The sequence below is a fragment of the Nicotiana tomentosiformis genome, chromosome 2 (genome assembly GCF_000390325.3).
Source record: "Nicotiana tomentosiformis chromosome 2, ASM39032v3, whole genome shotgun sequence".
Taxonomy (NCBI): Eukaryota; Viridiplantae; Streptophyta; class Magnoliopsida; order Solanales; family Solanaceae; genus Nicotiana; species Nicotiana tomentosiformis.
Window position 1 is genome coordinate 148621355 of NC_090813.1, and position 20835 is coordinate 148642189.

The 20835-nt window shown below is 39.7% G+C and overlaps 1 protein-coding gene across 1 annotated transcript; it reads left to right on the forward strand.

The window, feature by feature from the left end:
- Positions 1-14723: 14723 nt before the first annotated feature.
- LOC138905840 (uncharacterized) lies at positions 14724-15191 on the forward strand. Its single transcript, XM_070194356.1, has one exon. It carries the CDS (start codon positions 14724-14726, stop codon positions 15189-15191), a length of 468 nt encoding a protein of 155 aa, XP_070050457.1.
- Positions 15192-20835: the final 5644 nt, after the last annotated feature.

Genomic DNA, 20835 nt, shown 5'->3' on the forward strand with positions numbered 1-20835 from the left:
CATTGGCCAATTCCGCTTCTGCGCTCATGACGCCGCATCTGTGACCACGCAAATGCAGAAATTGCATCGCACCTACGACCACTGCACACATCCATCCTAGGTCGCTTTTGTGCTTCCCACCTCATACCTGCGACAAAAGTTCTGCAGGTGCGATTGCATCAGAACACTTCAGCTACAACAACCTTCCAAATCCCAAATTCGATCTATTAATCATCCGAACTCCACCCGAGGCCCCCGGGACCTCAAACAATTATACCAACAAGTCCTAAAACACAATACAAACTTAATTGAGACCTCAAATCACATCAAACAAAATCAAAAACAGGAATCGCATCCCAATTCAAGACTAATGAAAACTAAGGAATTCCAACTTCTACAAACGATGCCGAAACCTATCAAATCATGTCCGATTGATCTCAAATTTTGCACACAAGTCATAAATGACACCACTGGTCTACTACTACTCCCAGAAGCCCAATCCAATCCTGGTATCCACAAAGTCCAGTCTCGATCAAACTTCCAAATTTCCAGCTTTCGTCATTTCAAGTCTAATTCCACTACGGACCTCTAATACACAATCCGGACACGTTTGTAAGTCCAAAATCACCCAACGCAGCTAACGGAACCATCAACACTCCATTCCGGAGTGGTCTAGCATAAATCTATATCTGGTCAACCTTTTCAACCTAAGTTTTCATCCTTGAGGCTAAGTGTCTCAATTCATTCCGAGACCTCTCCGGTCCCGAACCAACTACCCCAATAAGTCACATAACAAGTGTAGAGCATAAAATAAGTGATAAATAGGGAAACGGGGCTACAACTTCCGAAACGACCGGGGGAGAATGTAACACCCCGAAAATTTTTGAAGTACTTAAGTGTAAAGCCCCGTAAAATTTCGCAAATGAATTCAAGGTTTCATGGTGCCGGAGTAGGTATACGTGTTTGAGGATTTTAGAAATTCTTCGTGGCGACCAAGCTCATCGCGGCTCGGACGTTTTGGGTTGAACAATTCACTAGAAAGTAAAAAAAAAATTTGGGCAGAAGAAATGCACGTCTATGGCCCACTATGCGGCTGCAGAATCACTCTGTGGATCGCATAATGGCCGCAAAGTGAGACAGTCTTTTGGGCCATTTTTATGTCATTTTCACGGCCCATTATGCGACCGCAAAACTATTTTGCGGGCCACACTTTAATCGCATATCCAGCTTTGAGATTTTTTGGAGGGAGGTTCTGCGGCGCATTATGCCACCGCAGAACAAGTCTGCGGGCCGCATAATGATCGCAAACCGAGTCAGATTTGCCCAGTTCTGGAGGGCAATTATGCGGCCTATTCTGCGGACCGCATAAGCATTATGCGATCGCATACCCTGTTCTAGAGCTTCATTCTTGGATTTTTATAACCCGACCCTACTTCATTAAATAGACGATTTGTACCATTTTGAGCCAAAACTCTGATGTTTTAGAGAGAAGTGAGAGTGTTTTAGAGAGATAAAACCCTAGGCTAATTATTCATCAAGTCTTGCTCAAATCTTGAAAGATTAACAAGGAAAACTCACTAGGTCTTCATCCTAGAGGTAAGATTCTACACCCTAGCCCTAAATTTCAAAATTTATCTAAGAATGGGCAGTTAGCAAGACAATTCTTAGGTATGGAAGTTGTTATCTTGCATGCATGTGTTATCAAAGAATGTGGGAAGGTTGTGAGCTAAAAATGGTAGAGAATGAGTTGGGGAATGATGGAATCTTTTACAAAATGGCCTTAAGAACTTTAATGCACACCTAGTGTTTGATAAAATGCTCAAATGAGCTAGAACTATGATCATCCTCCTAATTTTGATTCAATTTGTTATATTTTCAAAATAGATTGAGGTTGCTAAGATTTCTGGTATATTTTAGAGTGTAAGGAAGCTCAATTGAGGTACCCGTGAGTTTCAAGGTGTGGGTTGCATATTAAAATGTTATGGATTTGAATCGTATTTCAAATGAAAGCTAGTATGCCAAATTATGTGAGAAAATCTCAATATTCTTAAGACTCTTAATTGCTCATATGTGTACCTAATGTCTTGATTGGAAATGACTTATTGTTGATAATCTATGAATATGGTTGGAAATAAAATAATTGAATTTGGGGTATAGTGTGTGGCCAATGTGCCAAGAATTTAAGTTATGATTGTGGCTAGTAGTGCAAATAATTTGAGAGGATGCGATAAATAATATGAAATGAGCCTCGACTCAATTATTTAAAAATGATTTCGAAAATAGAATTGCCTAAAAGCTTTTGTACTCAATTCATTCCCATAAGTGACTGCTTTAACTAATGCTTTACTTTAATAATATATCCAGTGTGATTCGAGCTCTTACATACTCAGGTGTTGAAATTGTATATTGTCATTTCTGGGAAAGAGTATTGCAAGAATAAATGGTGTATTGATTGCTTATGATTTGATGTGTGCTTGCATTGCTGGTCGGTACGCCCCATTATTTGGGAAGAAACCTTTTGAGTTTAAAGTTTTCATTACTAATAAATTTGAGGTATATGATTGCTAAAATATTCTATATGTTGATATTTGATTGTGATCTTTAAAATTGAAAGAGGGGAAAGTTTGAAATATGAAATATGGCCACCGTGCCAGGAATAAAGAATCTTGTGAATGGCCAAATGAGCTAAGGAAATATTATTGTTGTGAGTGACTAGAAATACTAATAAGAATTTATACAATGTGAAAGATGTTAAGGTGAGTACAATTGTATTTATGTTACCTTTGTGTGCAAATAAAATCAAAAATATTTTTGGGAGTATTATTAGAAAAACCGAGGAAGGGTGGGTCATAAGGCCCACACCTGAAACTACACGTACCGGTGTAGGGGTGGATTGTGATTATTCCCCTTATTTGAGATGAAATTGAAATGTTGGAGAAAATTATGATATTATTCCCCTCAATTGAGGTATGTTGTCTAAATTTTCTCTTTTAGAATCGAATTCCATAATGTTCCTGTGAGTTTTAAGGTGTGGGTTGCGTATTAAAATGTTATGGCTTTGAATCGTACTTCAAATAAACGCTAGTATGCCAAATTGTGTGAGAAAATTTCAATATTCTTAAGAATCTTAATTGCTCATATATGTACCTAAAGTCTTGATTGCAAATGTCTTATTGTTGATAATCTATGAAGATGGTTGGAAATAAAATAATTGAATTGGGGGTATAATGTGTGGCCAACATGCCAAGAATTTAAATTATGATTGTGGCTAGTAGTACAAATGATTTGAGAGGATGCGATAAAGAATATGAAATGAGCCTAGACTCAATTGTTTAAAAATGATTTCGAAAATAGAATTGAATAAAAGCTTTTGTACTCAATTCATGTCCATAAGTGGTTGCTTTAACTAATGCTTTGCTTTACAAATATATCCAGTGAGATTCGAGCTCTTACATACTCAGGTATTGAAATTGTATATTGTCATTTTTGGGAAAGAGTATTGCAAGAATAAATGGTGTATTGATTGCTTATGATTTGATGTGTGCTTGAATTGCTGGTCAGTATGCCCCATTATTTGGGAAGAAACCTTTTTATGTTTAAAGTTTCCATTACTAAAAGATTTGAGGTATATGGTTGTAGAAATATTCTATATGTTCATATTTGATGGTGATCTTTGAAATTGAAATATGTGAAAGTGTGGAATATGAAATTCAGCCACCGTGCCAGGAATAAAGAATCTTGTGAATGGACAAATGAGTCAAGGAAATATTGTTGTTGTGAGTGACTGGAAATACTAATAAGAATTTATACAATGTGAAAGATGTTGAGGTGAGAAAAATTGTATTTATGTTACCTTTGTGTGCAAATCAAATCAAAAATATTTTTGGGAGCATCATTAGCAAAATCGAGGAAGGGTGGGTCATAAGGCCCACACCTGAAACTACACGTGCCGGTGTAGGGGTGGATTATGATTATTCTCCTTATTTAGGATGAAATTGAAATATTAGAGAAAATTGTGATATTATTCCCCTTAATTGGGATGAAACTGGTAACATTTGTGGATTGGAAAAGTCCACCCACACAGCATATGTGGGAAGGCGGCCTAGCTGATCGGGTGGAGATCGGACGTCATGTTGCGCACATGGTGGTACTACTCTTGATAACAACTTTCTTTCACATCACTCGTCAAACCACATTGTTCGTGGGGAGATGGCCTAGCCGATCAGGCGTGATCGGACTTCTTGATAACAAAAATTGTGGTATATCGGTGCTAATGATCTCCCAACCAAAATTGTATATGAAGTTCGTATTTTGAAAATTATTATGTTTTAACTGGACATTTGGATATTGTTGATTGTGACTTGCTGTTTCTATGTGTTGTCTTTTCTTATATGGTCATTCTATTTTGAAAGAGGACTTTTAGCTTTACATACTAGTACTATTCGACAGTACTAATATCCCTTTTACCGGGGGCGCTGCATCTTTAATGGATGCAGGGGGATACACAGCAGGCGGCAATGATCTGTGATAGCGGTACAGTTTCTTCAGCTGACTTGGTGAGCCCCCTTCATTTCGGGGTCACGTATCTTTTGTTTCTCATGCACTGTGTTTTGAGGTATAATCGGGGCCTTGTTGCCGCCATTTCTCTATTACTCTTCTATTGTACTTAGAGGCTCCATAGACAGGTTGTGGGTTATGGTTGATGTTGGGAATTGAACTAGAAATGATGATATTTGGAAATCATATTTTTTTATTTATTCTATAAACTTGTAATATTTTGGAAATTATGAATGCAGCTACTAATGGGAATGAAAAGGAAGTTGCTAATAAAATCTTTTCAGTGTTTGATTAATGGAGTACATCTCCTCTTTATTCATAGATGAGTTTGGGTAGAAGGTAATCTAACAGGCTTGCTCAGCCGGATTCTCTCGGTTGAGCGCCGATCGCGCTCCCCGAGTTTGGGACGTGACAAACTTGGTATCAGAGCCTAAGGTTTTAAAGTGTCCTAGGATGTCTCGGAGCTGTGTCTAGTAGAGTCCTTCTGATTGGTGTGTTGTCGACCACATCTATAATGAGGAGGCTACTTGGACATTTAGGAATTTCTCACTTCTTTGATACTCCTGATCGTGCGATAGAGCCCAAGGTAGGGAGCTAATTTCCTCGTTATGTTTCATTTTTTTCAGATGAGTAATCCACGAGTTCGAACCAGTGAGGAGGGAATGACTGTGCCATTGAATCTGGGGGAGATTACACAATCCTTCTTATCGGTGTGTTATCGACCACATCTATAATGAGGAGTCTACTTGGACATTTAGAAATTTCTCACTTCTTTGGTACTTTTGATTGTGCGATAGAACCCAATGTAGGGAGCTAATTTCCTCGTTATGTCTCATTTTTTTCAGATGAGTAATCCACGAGTTTGAAACAGTGAGGAGGGAATGACCGCGCCATTGAATCTAGGGGAGATTACACAAGCATTCATTGGGAGAATGCGTTGAGCCGTGGAGGGATTGGAAGAACTTGTTGCTAAGGGAAGTGTCGTTATACCTACCAATATCACCGCACCATCGGATCGCGTGGTGAGAGAATCTAATAAATGAAAAAGAGTTGTTGGTGCTAATGAACCAGGTTGTGTGATTTGCAGCAAGCGACACTTGGGAACATGTTGGATGACCCTTGAAATATGTTATGGTTGTGGAAAGAGGGGGCACAAGAAGAACAAATGCCCTAGGTTGGGTACACTCATCCAGTTATGTCCGGCATGCGGGAAGGAACATTTGGCATCATGTTTTGAGTATGCTCAGCAGCGCATTAGGGGTGGTAGCTTTGGGTAATTCCAAAGGCCCACAAAGCAATTCGGTGCTGGAAATTTTACTCCCGCATTGGAAGCTTGGAGGAAGGATAAGGGGTATGCTTATGATGTATGCAAAAAAGGGTAAATATCAGGTCAGTGGGACGAGTCAGTTTAGCGAACCTCATCCCTGTTGTGTGAAGTGTGGGAGATGTCATCCGGGGGTATGTCATTATGGTACCAATGTATGCTACAAGTGTGGTATGACGAGTCACTTTCAAAGAGATTGTTATTTCTCTCGCCAGAGAATGGGCAGGGGTATGGCCCAGCCAGCCAGTTCTGTAGCTACTACATCCATAGCGCCTCCCCCAGCTTGAGACACTATAACGTCTGCAGTGCTTGGAATAACTAGGGGTGGTATTCAGAGCTCGGGAGGGCCCACCAGGTTTTATGCTATGAGGAGATGTCAAAAGTTTGAGGCTTCTCCAGATGTGGTTACAGATATATTGACTGTCTAATCTCATGATGTGTATGCTCTTATTAATCCCGGTTCCACTTTGTCATATGTCACTCCTTACGCTACTATGGAAGTTGGGATAGAACCGGAACAACTTTATGAGTAGTTCTTTGTATCTACTCTTTGAACAAGACGCATTATTCGTGAATCCACTCTATTACAAATTCTCTTATTTACAACCTCTTGAGGAATTGAGCTCTATAATTATGTCCTTGAATTGAGTTATAACTCTAGGATTAGTACTTCCCACTTGCTTTCCTAACTTCTCAACAAGGGACTATACCTGATGAATTTCTTACGGAACCTTTTGATTCAAATGAATAGCATCTGCTCATTTGTGCCTATGCACACACCATCGTAATATTTGCCTATGTAGTATCATATCCAATGTAAGGCAACCTAGTGTTGAGATCCTTCTTAAGCCACTCTTTCTCTCTTTGGTGTGTGTGGCTCATATGGCTTAAACAGTCACCCTACTCCTTTGTAAGTATTATCATGGAACCTTTCCACTGTCTAGTAACAAGAGAGCATATCTCAGCACCTATCATGCGCGTACATGTCAATTGAAAGGGGCCTCTTGTCCGCATAAAGTTTCTGAGAAATTTGAGATTTATCACAAATTTGTCACAGGAAGATCTTGTTGATTACCCATCTCAGTATGACTTTCATGTTCACCTAAATCGTCTCACAGTAAGTAGCTCACTTTGTACCTAGTATTGTAGTCTTCCATGAAGTGGCCTGGTATTGCATCCTGAGAGTTATTATGGCAGAAACATGTCTATCTCAAAGAAAAATGTTCATTTTCTCTAACCAATACATGATTTCATCCCAAATATTTAGATGTCCCAGCTATGTGGTTTCACTCGTAAAAGGTTGAAATTAGATGCTTCCATATTTTGGCACATATCATGGGTATATTGATTTGAAAACAAGTTTGTCGCATCTCTAGTTCTCTCATATAGGATTAACTATCGGAAAGGGGTTAAGCTGTCAGAATGATAATAATATCACAAGTGTTCAACATCTTTTTCATCCTCGTAGGTTTGTGGCATAGATTCCTTGTGCTAGTTACTGTTAAGAGCATAATGCAGCTTCGTGTATTTTGAAACCCATATCATATTCAGGGTGCCGAAATATTCTCATTTCGAATTAAACAATTTTTCCCTACACTCAAGTAGGCAATTGGGGTCACGTAATTGACTATTCCTCCTTAAGGATTTCTATTGCCGATATACTAGTTAATTATATGCCTCATTTGTCGAATCAATGATGTCATCACTATGATTAATCTTGTCAGCGTTATCACTAGTAAGCTTCATGTCTTTTAGGATATATAACCTCATTAAATACTCTGCTCAATCCGTTGATGGATTCTTGAATAATTCCAGCCAAACCTCGAACCCCGTTGTTCCTCCTTGTATTAAATCTATGGGGGTTGAAGGTTCAAACATGTCAAAGAAGAAGCATCATCCCGTGATCAAATATATGGGATAGGAAATTTTATCGTCATATTCATGCTAGCACATCTTAGAGAAATTGTTGGAGGTCGCCAAAGGTTTAGTTTGGGTGTTTGACGTAGAGATTTAGAGTTGAAGAAAGTGAACGGGTTATTCTCAATATTTTCTCCATGAGGATGCTATGTGAATTGTCAATAAAGGTAAAATATGTGTAGTCACATTAGGCCTTATGAAATCTTGAAGGAAATAGGCCAAACTATGAGTATGATATTTCCATATTATTGTTCTCTGTGTACCCGGTGTTTCACGTGTCCATGTCTAAAAAGGTGAAGTTAATAGATAATTGGATTATGAGGAGCAACTATTTTCTATCCTTGTTAGATAAGTCCCGGAGTTAGGATTACCTCCGTTAATTTGTTATGGAGAAGTTTGTAAGTTGAGGAGGCTACTGTGAGGGCCAAAAGTGTTAGGGAAATAAAATGTTCCCACTTAAGTGTATAGTTAAATGATTATGGATCGAAAGGTACTTTGGACACAATACAGCATAGTGATGCCAAGGAGGTGACTATTGGTAATAATGGGGTATTGAGAATGTTGGGTCGGGTCTGTGTTCCGAATGTGGATGGATTGTGCGAGTTTATTCTTCAATAAGTCCATAGTTCTCAATATTCTGTTCGTCCGGGCGCCGCGAAGATGTTCCATGATTTGAGGTAGCACTATTGGTGGAGAAGAATGAAGAAATATATTGTGGAATATGTGGCTCGGTGTTTGAAGTGTCAGTAGGTGAACTACGAGCATCAGAGACCGGGTAGGTTGCATCAGAAGCTTGATATTCCAAAGTGGAAGTGGGAGTGAATCACCATGGATTTCATAGTTGGACTTCCACAGACCTTGAGAAAATTCGATGTAGTGTGGGTCATTGTAGACAGACTGACCAACTCTACAGACTTCATTCTAGTGGTGACTACCTACTCTTTAGAGCAACTGGATCGGATTTATATTCGTGAGATTGTTCATCTTCATGGTATGCCAATGTATATTATCTCCAATCGAGGCATGCAGTTCTCATCGCATTTTTGGAGAGCAGTGCAGCGAGAGTTAGGCACACAAGTCAATCTAAGTACAACATTTTATCCCTAGATGGACGGACAGTCTGAGCACACTATTCTGATATTGGAAGACATGTTACATACTTGTGTCATTGATTTTGGAGGTTCATAGGATCAGTTTCTTCCATTAGTAGAGTTCTTCTACAACAATAACTTTCAGTCGAGTACCCAGATGGCAACATTGATACACGCCTAGTGTTTGATAATATGCTCAAATGAGCTAAAACAATGTTCATCTTCCTAAAACAACATTGATACACGCCTATTGAAGTTGATAATATTCCGGAACATCTTAGAGTTTTAAGAAGCTCAATTGAGGTATGTTGGCTAAACCCCCTTCTTCTTAGAATCGAATCCCACGGTGTTCATGAAATTGGTGTAAGTCCTAAATTGATCATTATAGAATTGACTATTCCTAATGTGGTTGTGTTGAAGGAAGTATGTTCAATATTTATTCTAAATGCTTCATCATGTCATCTTGTCATATGGAATATGTGTTAGAAATGTTAAGACTTCATGTCAAGATCGAAATAAAGGTTGTTATGCCAAATTGTATGAAAAGCCTCTATGTGCCTAAGATACCCAAATTGCTCATATGTGAATTTAATGTCTTGAATGGGAAGCCTTATTATTGTTAATAGCGATAATGATATTTGGATGTGGAAAAAGAGAACTGGAATTATGAAATACGGCCAAGTGCCAAAGAATGACTTTATAATTGTGGCAATTAGTGTCAATGAATTGAAATGTGTGAAAGAAGTATGATGTGAGATGATTGACTGAAAAAGGTAATGTCTTGGGTGAGACGGACTAGCCGATCGGGCCATGATCGGACGCCATGCCGCACACATGGTGGTACTGTGCTAGAAATTATAACGAAATTATGGTAATGTCTCAAATGAGACGACCTAGCCTATCGGGTCAAGATCGGACTCCGTGTAAGAATATGGAGGTATTGTGAATTATATGGTACATCGGCTCTAAAGATCACCCAACCTAATAATATGGAAATTGACTTGAAAACGTATATGATCCCTAACTTGTTGTTCTAATATTATTTAAAGCCCTTATTGAATTTTTGACTCTTCCTCTTGTATTATTATTCATTCTATTGAAATGGTGTTAAGCTATACATACTAGTGCTATTCGACGGTACTAACGTCCCTTTTGCCGGGGGCGCTGCATCTTTAAATGGATGCAAGTGGTTACATAGCAAACAGTATTGATCACAGATAGTGTTGCATCCTCTTCTCAGCGGACTCGGTAAGCCCCATTTCATTCGGGGTCATGTATTGTACCTTTTGTTTATATTGTGGTCACTTTTTGAGGTATAGCCGGGGCCTTGTTACCGGCATCATCTTTACTCTCTTTTGTATCTTTAGAGGCTCTGTAGACATTATGTGGGTTGTATATGCATGTTAGGAATGTTAAACAAGTTATGTTGTGTTTGATCACTTATTCCACTCGAACTATAAGAAATGTGTATTTTGAGACTTAAAGGCGCAATGACTAATGAAACGATTTAGGATTATATGAATGAGCTTCCTACTGTATAAGTAATGAAATCACGTCTTTTCTTGATCATGGGTGAATTGGGTAGAAAGTATCTAACATGCTTGCTCGGCCGGGTTCACTCGGTTGAGCGCTGGTCGTGCTTCCAGGGTTGGGGCGTGACAATTGAAGGCTTAGAGGGAGGAGTGACTCTATTCTCTAAGTTAAGAGAAAGATTCTTTGGTGCATAAGTGTAGGACCCAAGCCCTTCCCACGCATTTACCGATTCCACATATCCTTCCATGTCCTCACCATCAAAATTCATCAAAATAGTTGTCCTCACCAAGGCGTTCCTCTTCCATCCTTACCTCGATGGCATCCTCTACCACATCAACAACATCAATGACTGAGATACTCTCATATGCATGTGGCAATTTTATTCCTTTACTTTCTTCAAAGGTAACTTCTTCGTCATTAACCTGGAACTTAATCTCATTTCAATCGTACTCCTTGAGTGCTCTCCCGGTAGCAAGGAATGGTTTGCCCAAGGTGATAGGGATCTCTTTATCAACATCACAATTGAGAATAACAAAGTCAGTGGAGAGGAGAAACTTTCCAACTTTCACAAGCACATCATCAACTATTCCTATCGGTCTCTTTATTGAACGGTCGGCCATTTGCAACCTCATACTTATAGGCCTAGACATTTCCATTCTCGCTTGCTTGTAGATAGCAAGGGGCATTAAGTTGATGCTAGCCCCATTATCACAAAGGGCTCATGCAAAGTCATGCAATCCAATAGTGCATGGAATGGTGAAATCTCCCGGGTCCTCTTTCTTTTGGACGACGATTGTTGCAATGATGGAACTAACTCGGCGGGTGACATTCACCACTTCATTCTTGGTGGTTTTCCTTTTAGTGATCAACTCCTTCAAGTACTTAGCAAAACCCAGCATCTCTTGAAATGCTTCCACAAATGGAATGTTCACCGATAATTTCTTTAGGATGTCATAGAACTTCTCGAGTTTGCTATCATCAACCCTTCTAGCTAGTCTTTTAGGGAAAGGAGGGGGAGGTCTAGGAATTGGTGCTAGAGGTATTGGTGCCTCTATTACCTTTTGCTTAACCTCTTCACGGCTAACTTCTTGAGCTTTCACCTTCTTCGGGAGTCTTTCAACTTAAACAACATTTGGCACCTCAACTTGCGCCCCAACTTCTTGTTCAGAATCATCCACTTCGACCACTTGTTAATTCTCACCTTGAAGTAGTTTCCCATTTCGAGCTGTAATGGCCATACAATGAGAGGTTGGGCCACTCCCACTACCTTTTGGGTTTGCAATTGTATCACTTCAGAGCGTGCCTTTTTTGCATCGGATTTTGTTCTCTTGAGAAATCCCTCATTTGCATCTCTAACTTTTGAATAGATGTGGTGTGAGAACCCACAAGCTCAGTCATATTTTTCATTGAAGTGTCGGATCTCTCTTGATTTTTCAATACTCTTTCAAGCATGTTTTCCAACTTGGACTCACCTGAAGAACTCTCCTTCCAATGTGGAGAGTTAGAATATTGCCCCTCTGGTGGAAAATAGGGATTTGAACTCCGATTTGAAAAATTGTTGTTGTTACTCCAATTTCCTTTATTTGAACTACCTTGGTCGTTTCACCATTTTTGGTTGCCTTGCCCTTGCGGGTTAGATCTCCATTGGTGTTGTTGTCCTGAACCTTGGTAGGGTTATCTTTGATATCCTCCTTGTGAATTGTTGACATAATTTACTTTTTCGTATTCCTTGTTTGACATTGGTTGCACATCTTCCACAACATTCACCTTTTTTGTTTGGCTTTCAGTGAACATTTTTGTCAATACGTTCATATTGGTAGCAAGCCCGGTAATTACTTGATCTCTTTCTTGTTTCTCCTTAATCATGTTAGTTAAGGAAGGAGTACCATATGCAATTCCACCTGTGGTGTCTTCTGAGTGCCAATCTTTGTTATGTTCGACCATTTTGTAGAGGATTTGTTTGACCCTTGCAAATGTCTTATCTATGGATTGATTCATAGGATCCAAGCCCATGTAAAACGTCTCCAACAAAATAGTATCCGGAAAACCATGATTTGGTGACCTCACCAAATATAGCTTGAATCTAGCCCATGCCTCATGTAGGTGCTCTCCCGGTAATTGCTTAAAGAAGAAAACTTTATCCCGAAGCTCGGACTTCTTTCTTTGTGGGAACCATTTTGCTAGGAAAGCTCGGACAAGTTCCGCCCAAGTGTGGGTGGAATTAGGAGGTAGATTTTGGATCCACTATCTTACCTCTCCGGTTAAAGAGTATTTGAACACCCTCAACCTTAGGGCATCATCTGAGACATGAGTCTGCTTATGCATTGCACACATACCCAAAAGGTTTATGAGATGTTGTGTCAGATCATCTTCGTTGGAATTTCAGAAAAATCCCTCCACCTTTATCATTAGGATTAGACTATGTTCCACTTTGAAAGTAGCAGCATCAACTCTAGGAGGGACAATGGCATTTGTATCCTCAATATACTCATCTATATCCGCAAACACATTTTCTTCTTCCGGCTCGCCCATGTTTACCTAACGACACCAAGCAAAGTGTGACATAATAGAAGAAGACGTAAAGTAAAGTACACACTAATTAGTAATTTGGAAACCGTATTCTCCGATAACGGCGCCAAAATTGGATACGCTCAAATTATACCTATATATATTGTGTAAGGCGGTCGATGTCAAATATAATAATCCAACTAGGTTGGGGTCGAATCCCACAGGGAATTGGTGTAGAAAGGTTACTTGACTAGTGTGAAACTTGACTTAAGTCGTAATTCTAATCCGTTAGTTTAAAAAGAGTTTCGTAATTGTGAATTCTCAATAAAAGCTATTTTGTTGAGGGAATTTAATTAATTTGATTAAGAAACCGAGGTTGTGTCTCCATCAATGTAATGTAATGCTATCGGTGTTAATATGATATATTTCTAATGGAAGATCTTTTGATATGCAAATGGTTCCTAAATGACTACCCAATTTTTCCAATAATTAGGTAGTATTTTCTCTTTATGATTTTCCCAAATATAAAAGAGTTACAATTAAGAGCCACCAATTTATGCCAAGTAGAACCCACTTATCCCTAAGTGATTCTATTAAACAAGGTTTAAAGCCTTGAGTTATTGCTGTTCAATTCAACCAGACCCTAGTCCACTTTTCCAAGCAAAGATAGAGTAAAATGGCACTAGTGAATGTTTGCAACCATCAACCATATATGAAGCATGAGAAATGAATATAAATCAATCAACCATTATATATATATATATATATATATATATATATATATATATATATATATATATATATATTCAATGGTAAACACCCACTCAGGTCCACAACCTTAGTATTTAAAGTTAGCTACTCACAGTAGAATACAAGAACAAAGTAATAAATAAAGTCATGAAGCTTATAAAAATGACAAATTCTTGGAATCTCTCTCAAAAACTCCCAAAATAATGATGTATTCAATGTTCTAAATGTAGCCTCCTTTTCAGACAAGATGGTCCACAAAACCCTAGTCATTCTATTTATAATGGCCCAAATGTCGTGGACAAAAACTGATAAAAATGACCATATAGATAAAGTTTGCGACTGCAGAATGGGCAGCAGAAAGGATTCGTGGTCTGCACATCTTCCTTCTCACCGCAGATCTGATTACAAATTTTTCCAGTGCTTCATCACATCTTGGTTATGCGGTCCGCATATTGGTTTCGCGGCTGCATAGTGTACCGCAAAATCATCTTCACTGGAAACCCTTTAGCATTTGTGCGATAACTATGCGGTCCGCATAAGAGTTGTGCGACCGCAAAATGAACCGCAGATTTGACTCTCGGATACTGGGATAACCTACTTAGCTATGTGATGGTTCTGCGGTCCGCACATCACTTTTGCGGTCGCAAACCTGCCGCATTTCTGCTTTTCCATGGATATTTGTCATCCTTTTCATGTTCTTGGTTCTTCAAGTCTGGTTTCCTGCAAAACACCATAACTACATAAGAAATGACTTATAATACTTTAAAAGATGAACTAAAGTCTATGCAATTATTATCAAAAGTGCTGCATTTCTACGGCACATCATTCCACTTACTCGTATGTGTCATGCTATTTTGCTTCATATCTGGATATCTCTCATGATTCTTTGAGTACCCCTGTTTATGTTTCTACACATGTTGGGGATTCGATTGTGGTAGACCGTGTTTATCATTCATTTTTTGTCATTATCGGGGGTTATGAGACTAAGGTTCACCTTCTGCTACTTAATATGGTGGACTTTGATATGTTTTTGGCATGGACTGTTATCACCATAACATGTTATTATGGATTGTCACGCAAAGACCGTGACATTGGTGATGCCATGGTTTCTGAGGCTGGAGTGGACAGGCACATTAGAACATGTTCCCAATAGGGTGGTGTCTTTCTTGAAGGCAGATCGGATGATTAAGAAGGGGTTGTTGGCATATTTAGCCTTTCTGAGGGATGTTAGTGCTGATACTCCTACCGTTCAGTCAGTTCCGGTAGTTATAGAGTTTCCATATGTGTTTCCAGCAGACCTACTAGGCATGACACCCGATAGAGATATTGATTTTGGTATCGACTTGGTGTTGGGCAATCAACCTAACTCTATTCCACCATATCGCATGACACTAGTAGATTTGAAAGAATTAAAGGAACAACTTCAGGAGTTGCTTGATAAGGGTTTTATTAGTGTTTCAACGTGGGGTGCTCCAGTTCTATTTATGAAGAAGAAATGTGATTCTATTAGGATGTGTATTGACTACACGTAGCTGAACAAGGTTACAGTTAAGAACAAGTACCCACTATCGTATATTGATGATTTGTTCGATTAGTTTCAGGGTGCTAAGGCATTCTCGAAGGTTGATTTGAGATCGTGGTACCATCAGTTGAAGATCCGGAATTCAGGTACTCCGAAGACAGAATTTAGGACCCGCTATGGTCATTGTGAGTTTCTGGAGATGTATTTTGGGCTAACCAATGCCCCAGCAGCCTTTATACACTTGATGAATAGCGTGTTCCATCTATATCTTGATTCCTTTTGTCATCGTGTTCATTGATGATATATTGGTTAGCCGGGAGGATCATGAGCACCACTTGAAGATCGTGCTCCGGACGTTGAGGGAGAAGAAGTTATATGGTAAATTCTTCAAGTGCAAGTTTTGGCTTGATTCGATGGAATTATTGGGTCACATGGTGTCCGATGAGGGGATTAAGGTGGATCCGAAGAAGATTGAGGCAGTTCAGAGTTGGCCCATACCTTCTAGCGCTACTGAGATCTGGAAGTTTCTTAGTTTGGCTGTGTATTATCGCCATTTTATGGAGGGGATTTCATATATAGCAACACCTTTGACTAGATTAACTCAGAAGGGTGCCCCAATTAGGTGTCCTGACAAGTGTGAGGAGATCATTCAGAAGCTCAAGGCTACCTTGGCTACAACTCCAGTTCTGGTTTTGCCTTTAACATTGATTTCTTATACAGTTTATTTTGATGCTGCATGGATTGGCATTGGGTGTGTGTTAATGCAGAAGGGTAGAGTTATTATGTATGCTTCGCGTCAGTTGAATCCCCATGAGAAGAACTACCTAGTGCACAACTTGGAGTTGGCGACAATTGTTCACGCACTGAAGAATTGGAGGAACTATCTCTACGACATGTCATGTGAGGTGTTCACGGATCACAGGAGTCTACGACACTTGTTCAAGAAAGAGGATCTAAACTTGAGGCAACAGAGGTGGTTGGAGCTACTAAAGGACTATGATATCACAATTCTTTATCATCCCGGGAAGGCCAATGTGATGGCCGATGCTTTGAGTAGGAAGGCTGAGAACATGGGTAGTCTTTCTTTTATTCCATTTTAGGAGAGATCGTTAGATTTGGATGTTCAGGATTTGGCCAACAGGTTCATGAGGTTGGATGCTTCGGAGCCTAGCTAGGTTCTTGTTTGCGTGGTTTCACGGTCTTCTTTGTTTAAGCGCATCAAGGCACGTCAGTATGATAACCCCCCCCCCCTTATTTTCCTTGTGGACACGGTGCACCACGGTGATGCCAATGAGGTAACTATTGGTGATGATAGGGTATTGAGGATGTAGGGTCGGGTTTGTGTTCCAAATGTGGATGGATTGCGTGAGTTGATTCTTGAAGAAGCCCATAGTTCGTGGCATTCCATTCGTCTGGGCGCCGTGAAGATGTACATCGATTTGAAAAATCACTACTGGTGGAGAAGAATGAAGAAGGATATTGTGGAGTATGTGGCTCTGTGTTTGAACTGTCAGCAGGTGAAGTACGAGCATTAGAGACCAGGTGGTTTGCTTCAGAGACTTGACATCCCGGAGTTGAAGTGGGAGCGTATCACCATGGATTTTGTTGTTGGACTTCCATGGACCTTGAGGAGATTTGACGCAGTGTGGGTCATTGTGGATGGACTGACCAAGTCTGCACAATTCATTCCCCTTATGACTACCTATTCTTCAAAGCAGCTGGCTCGAATTTATCTTCGTGAGATTATTCTCCTTCATGGTGTGCCAGTGTCTATTATCTCGGGTCGAGGCATGCAATTCACATCATATTTTTGGAGAGTTGTGCAGCGTGAGTTGGGCACACAGGTTGAGCTGAGTACGACATTCCATCCTGAGACTGACGGGCAGTCCAAGCGCACTATTCAGATCTTGGAGCACATGTTACGTGCTTGTGTTATTGATCTCATGGGTTCATGGGATCAGTTTCTAGAGCTAGCAAAGTTTGCCTTGATAGATTTGGTGAGAGGTGGCCTATAGACTTGCATTGCAAACCAACTTATCGGGAGTTCACCTAGTGTTCAATATTTCCATGCTCCGAAAGTATTATGGTGATCCGTCACATGTGTTGGATTTTATCTTAGTGCAATGGGACAAGGATTTGACCTATGTTTAGGAGCCGGTAGCTATTTTAGATAGGCAGTTCCGAAAGTTGAGGTCGAAGTACATTGTGTCAGTGAAGGTTCAGTGGAGAGGTCAACCGGTCAAGGAGGCAACTTGGGAGATCGAGCATGATATGTGGATTCATTATTCTCACCTTTTTCGCACTTCAGGTATGTCTCTATACTCATTCTAGGATGAACGTTTGCTTAAGATGGGGAGAATATAAAGACACGATCGATCGTTTCGTGTATTTTAGCCCCGTTTCCCTTTTTGAAGCTTCTCGTATGTGCATTTGTCATTTTATGACTTGCGGGGATGGTTGGTTTCATTTCAGGGAGGTTTTATAATGATCTAGAACAATTGGTTCTTAGTTTAGAAGCTTAAGTTGGAAATATTTACTGAGGTTTGACTTCTTTGAAAATGACCCCGGTACAATGTTTTGATAGTTCCAATAGGTTTTATGGTGATTTTGGACTTAGCGTGTGTCCGGAATTGAATTCGGAGGTTCCTTAGTTGTTTTGGCTAGTTTTGCCGAAAGTTGACAATTTGAAGGTTTAGAAATTTCCTAAGTTTGACCATAGTTTGACTTTATGTCTATTGGGTTTGGATTTCAGTTTCAAGACTTGGAATAGGTCTGTTTTGTCATTTGGAACTTTTTTGCAAAGTTTGGTGTCATTCCGAGTTGGTTTGGTGGAAATCGAACGCTTGGTTGTGATTTTATCAATTCTTGAGTTTCATTGTGAATCTTATGTGTTTTGGTGTCTGATTCATGGTTCCGGTGTTATTTTGGTATTTTTATCACGCAAATGAGTTCGTATGATATTTTTAGACTTGTGTGGATATTTGGTGTGGATCCTCGGGGGTCGGCTGAGTTTCAGACGCATTTTGGATTGGTTTTGTCACGCCCTGAACCTGAGGGCGAGACCGGCACCCGGTGCCTCACTTAACTTAGCCTACCAACTTGCGACTAAGAAACTCTAAACATACAATGTCATACTTTGGCTATAGGGCCACATTGCAAGATAGTTTGCTAAACAAAATATAAAACTTAACGGGAACTAGTTCTGACTGAACATCAATATAAAGCTGGGCCGACAAGACCGTTATAACTACTACAGCTGACAAACCAACAAAAATATACATACATGGCTCCTACAAGCCCATTATACTGCACTAACTGACAGGATATGTCTACAAACTTCTACTGATGGATGTACTGTATTCAGAATAGGACCCCGACCTGCCCATAATATATATAAATACATACACAATATGTACTCAAAACCCTAGACCCGGAAACACCGAAGGACGTGGAGCTTACCGATCAAGCAGATCACGGACAACACTTACGGAGGAGGTCTACCAGTCTGTCTATCCGAACCTGCATGCATGAAATGCAGCGTCCTCAGGAATGGGACGTCAGTACGAAATAATGTACCGAGTATGTAAGGAAATAGAATAACTGAAAGCTGAAACTAAACTGATAATATAATAACTGAAAGTAACTGGGAGCCAAAGATGATATAATACTTACCTGCTGATACTGACTTAACTCTCTCAATATCGTAAGTAAAATAGATGTCCGGCCCTATAAGGCTCGGAATGTGTAACTGCTCTGCCGTAGTATGCTCGCTCATAGGCGCTCGGCCATACTAGGCTGTGTATCTCGGCCATTCTGGGCTCTCTCATAGGCGCTCGGCCATAGTAGGTTCGGTATATAACTTACCATCTGATCAGAGGTTGCCCAATAGGGGCCTGCCCACAGATTATAGCTCGGTGGTGGTAAAAATACTGTAATACTATAAATTTATAGACCCTCTACCATCTTGACTAAAAGAAGATAATACTTAACTAAATAGAAAGTCCCAGTAAGAGAGAATACTATAACTTCTGAGACTAGGATAATGTGAATAAATTCAGGAATACGAACTTCTCTTTATGTCTCATTATCAAACCCATGTAGTTACGAGATCATGCCAAAATGAAGGAAAGGTTTAGCCTTAACATACCTTATCACAATCTTTCCAATAACCACGTTGAACTTGTCTTTTCGCACCTTAATCTACAATAACGATAATAATACTATCATTAAGTTACGAAAGGTACAACTATTGCCTAACCAACGATAGGTTTATTTGATAATAAAACGGGCACCATCTCCCCTATCATCTTTACTTCCTCAATATTCAAGATAACACTAACAACACAACAACACAATAATAAAAACATATATACATTATTTTACAACCTTATATACACCACAAAATACTACAAAACAGCCCAACACACCCCAATCTCTTCATACACAAAACGACCACCGTAGTAGTATCAAACACCCCGAAAATGTTACGACGAACAACCATCCCACCACCCTGAATTTATGTGGTGTTTCTCAACATCCTTTCTCCTTGAAAACTCCCTAAAACATTAGCAAAACACGCAATCCAAAAGCAACACAAAACAACCCAGAAAATAGTCCACTACAAGTTGAATAACTCGAATTCACGGCTTTCGATCACCGTCCCGTGAGTTCTTACAATTTTGGAACGACTTCCCATACATTTCCAGCAGAAAAAATAGATGAAAGAGCAGTAAACTTACCTTATTTATTGAATAACTCAGCTCCTATCTTGGTTCTTCAAACTCTAAGTTTTTCCTCCAACTAGAACTTGAAAAGGAGAGAAAATCAATTAGGGTTTGTGTGCAATTTTTGTAAGGATTTTTGCAGGGGTTTATGTATGGTTATTGTGCTATATAATGAGTGTTATATTGCAGGAGATACACCTTTAAATCGGCCAAAGGCTATTTCGGGCATATTTAATCCTCTCATTTAATCAAGTAGGTGACACACCTACTTGTTACCTAGCAGTCTGCGCAGTCTCGCAAAAATGCATATATATCTCTACTCCAATGTAGTATTGGCAAACGGTTTAATGATTTAGAACATAGATGTCACACCCCAACCTCGGGAAGCGCGACTGGCACTCAACCGAGTGAACCCGGCCGAGCAAGCCTGTTAGATACTTTCTACCCAATTCACCCATGATTAAAAAAAGACGTGATTTTATTAATTATATAGTAGGAAGGTCATTCATACAGTCCTAAATCGTTTCATTAGCCATTGCGCCTTTAAGTCTCAAAATACAAATTTCTTATAGTTCGAGTGGAAAAAGTGATCAAACACAACATAACTTGTTTAACATTCCCAACACCCATATACAACCCACATGGTGTCTACGGAGCCTCTAAAGATTCAAAAGATGGTGCCGGCAACAAGGCCCCGGCTATACCTCAAAAAGTGACCCCGGAATGAAATGGGGCTCGCCGAGTTCGCTGAGAAGAGGACGCAGCACTACATGTGATCAACACTATCTACTATGTAACCACCTGCATACATTTAAAGATGCAGCGCCCCCGACAAAAGGGACGTTAATACCGTCGAATAGCACTAGTATGTATAGCTAAACACCATCTCAATAGAATGAATAATAATACAAGAGGAACAGTCAAAAACTC

What these genes read in the sequence shown, in the direction of transcription:
- LOC138905840 (XM_070194356.1), top strand. Translation starts at nt 14,724, where the DNA reads ATGGATTGTCACGCAAAGACCGTGACATTGGTGATGCCATGGTTTCTG.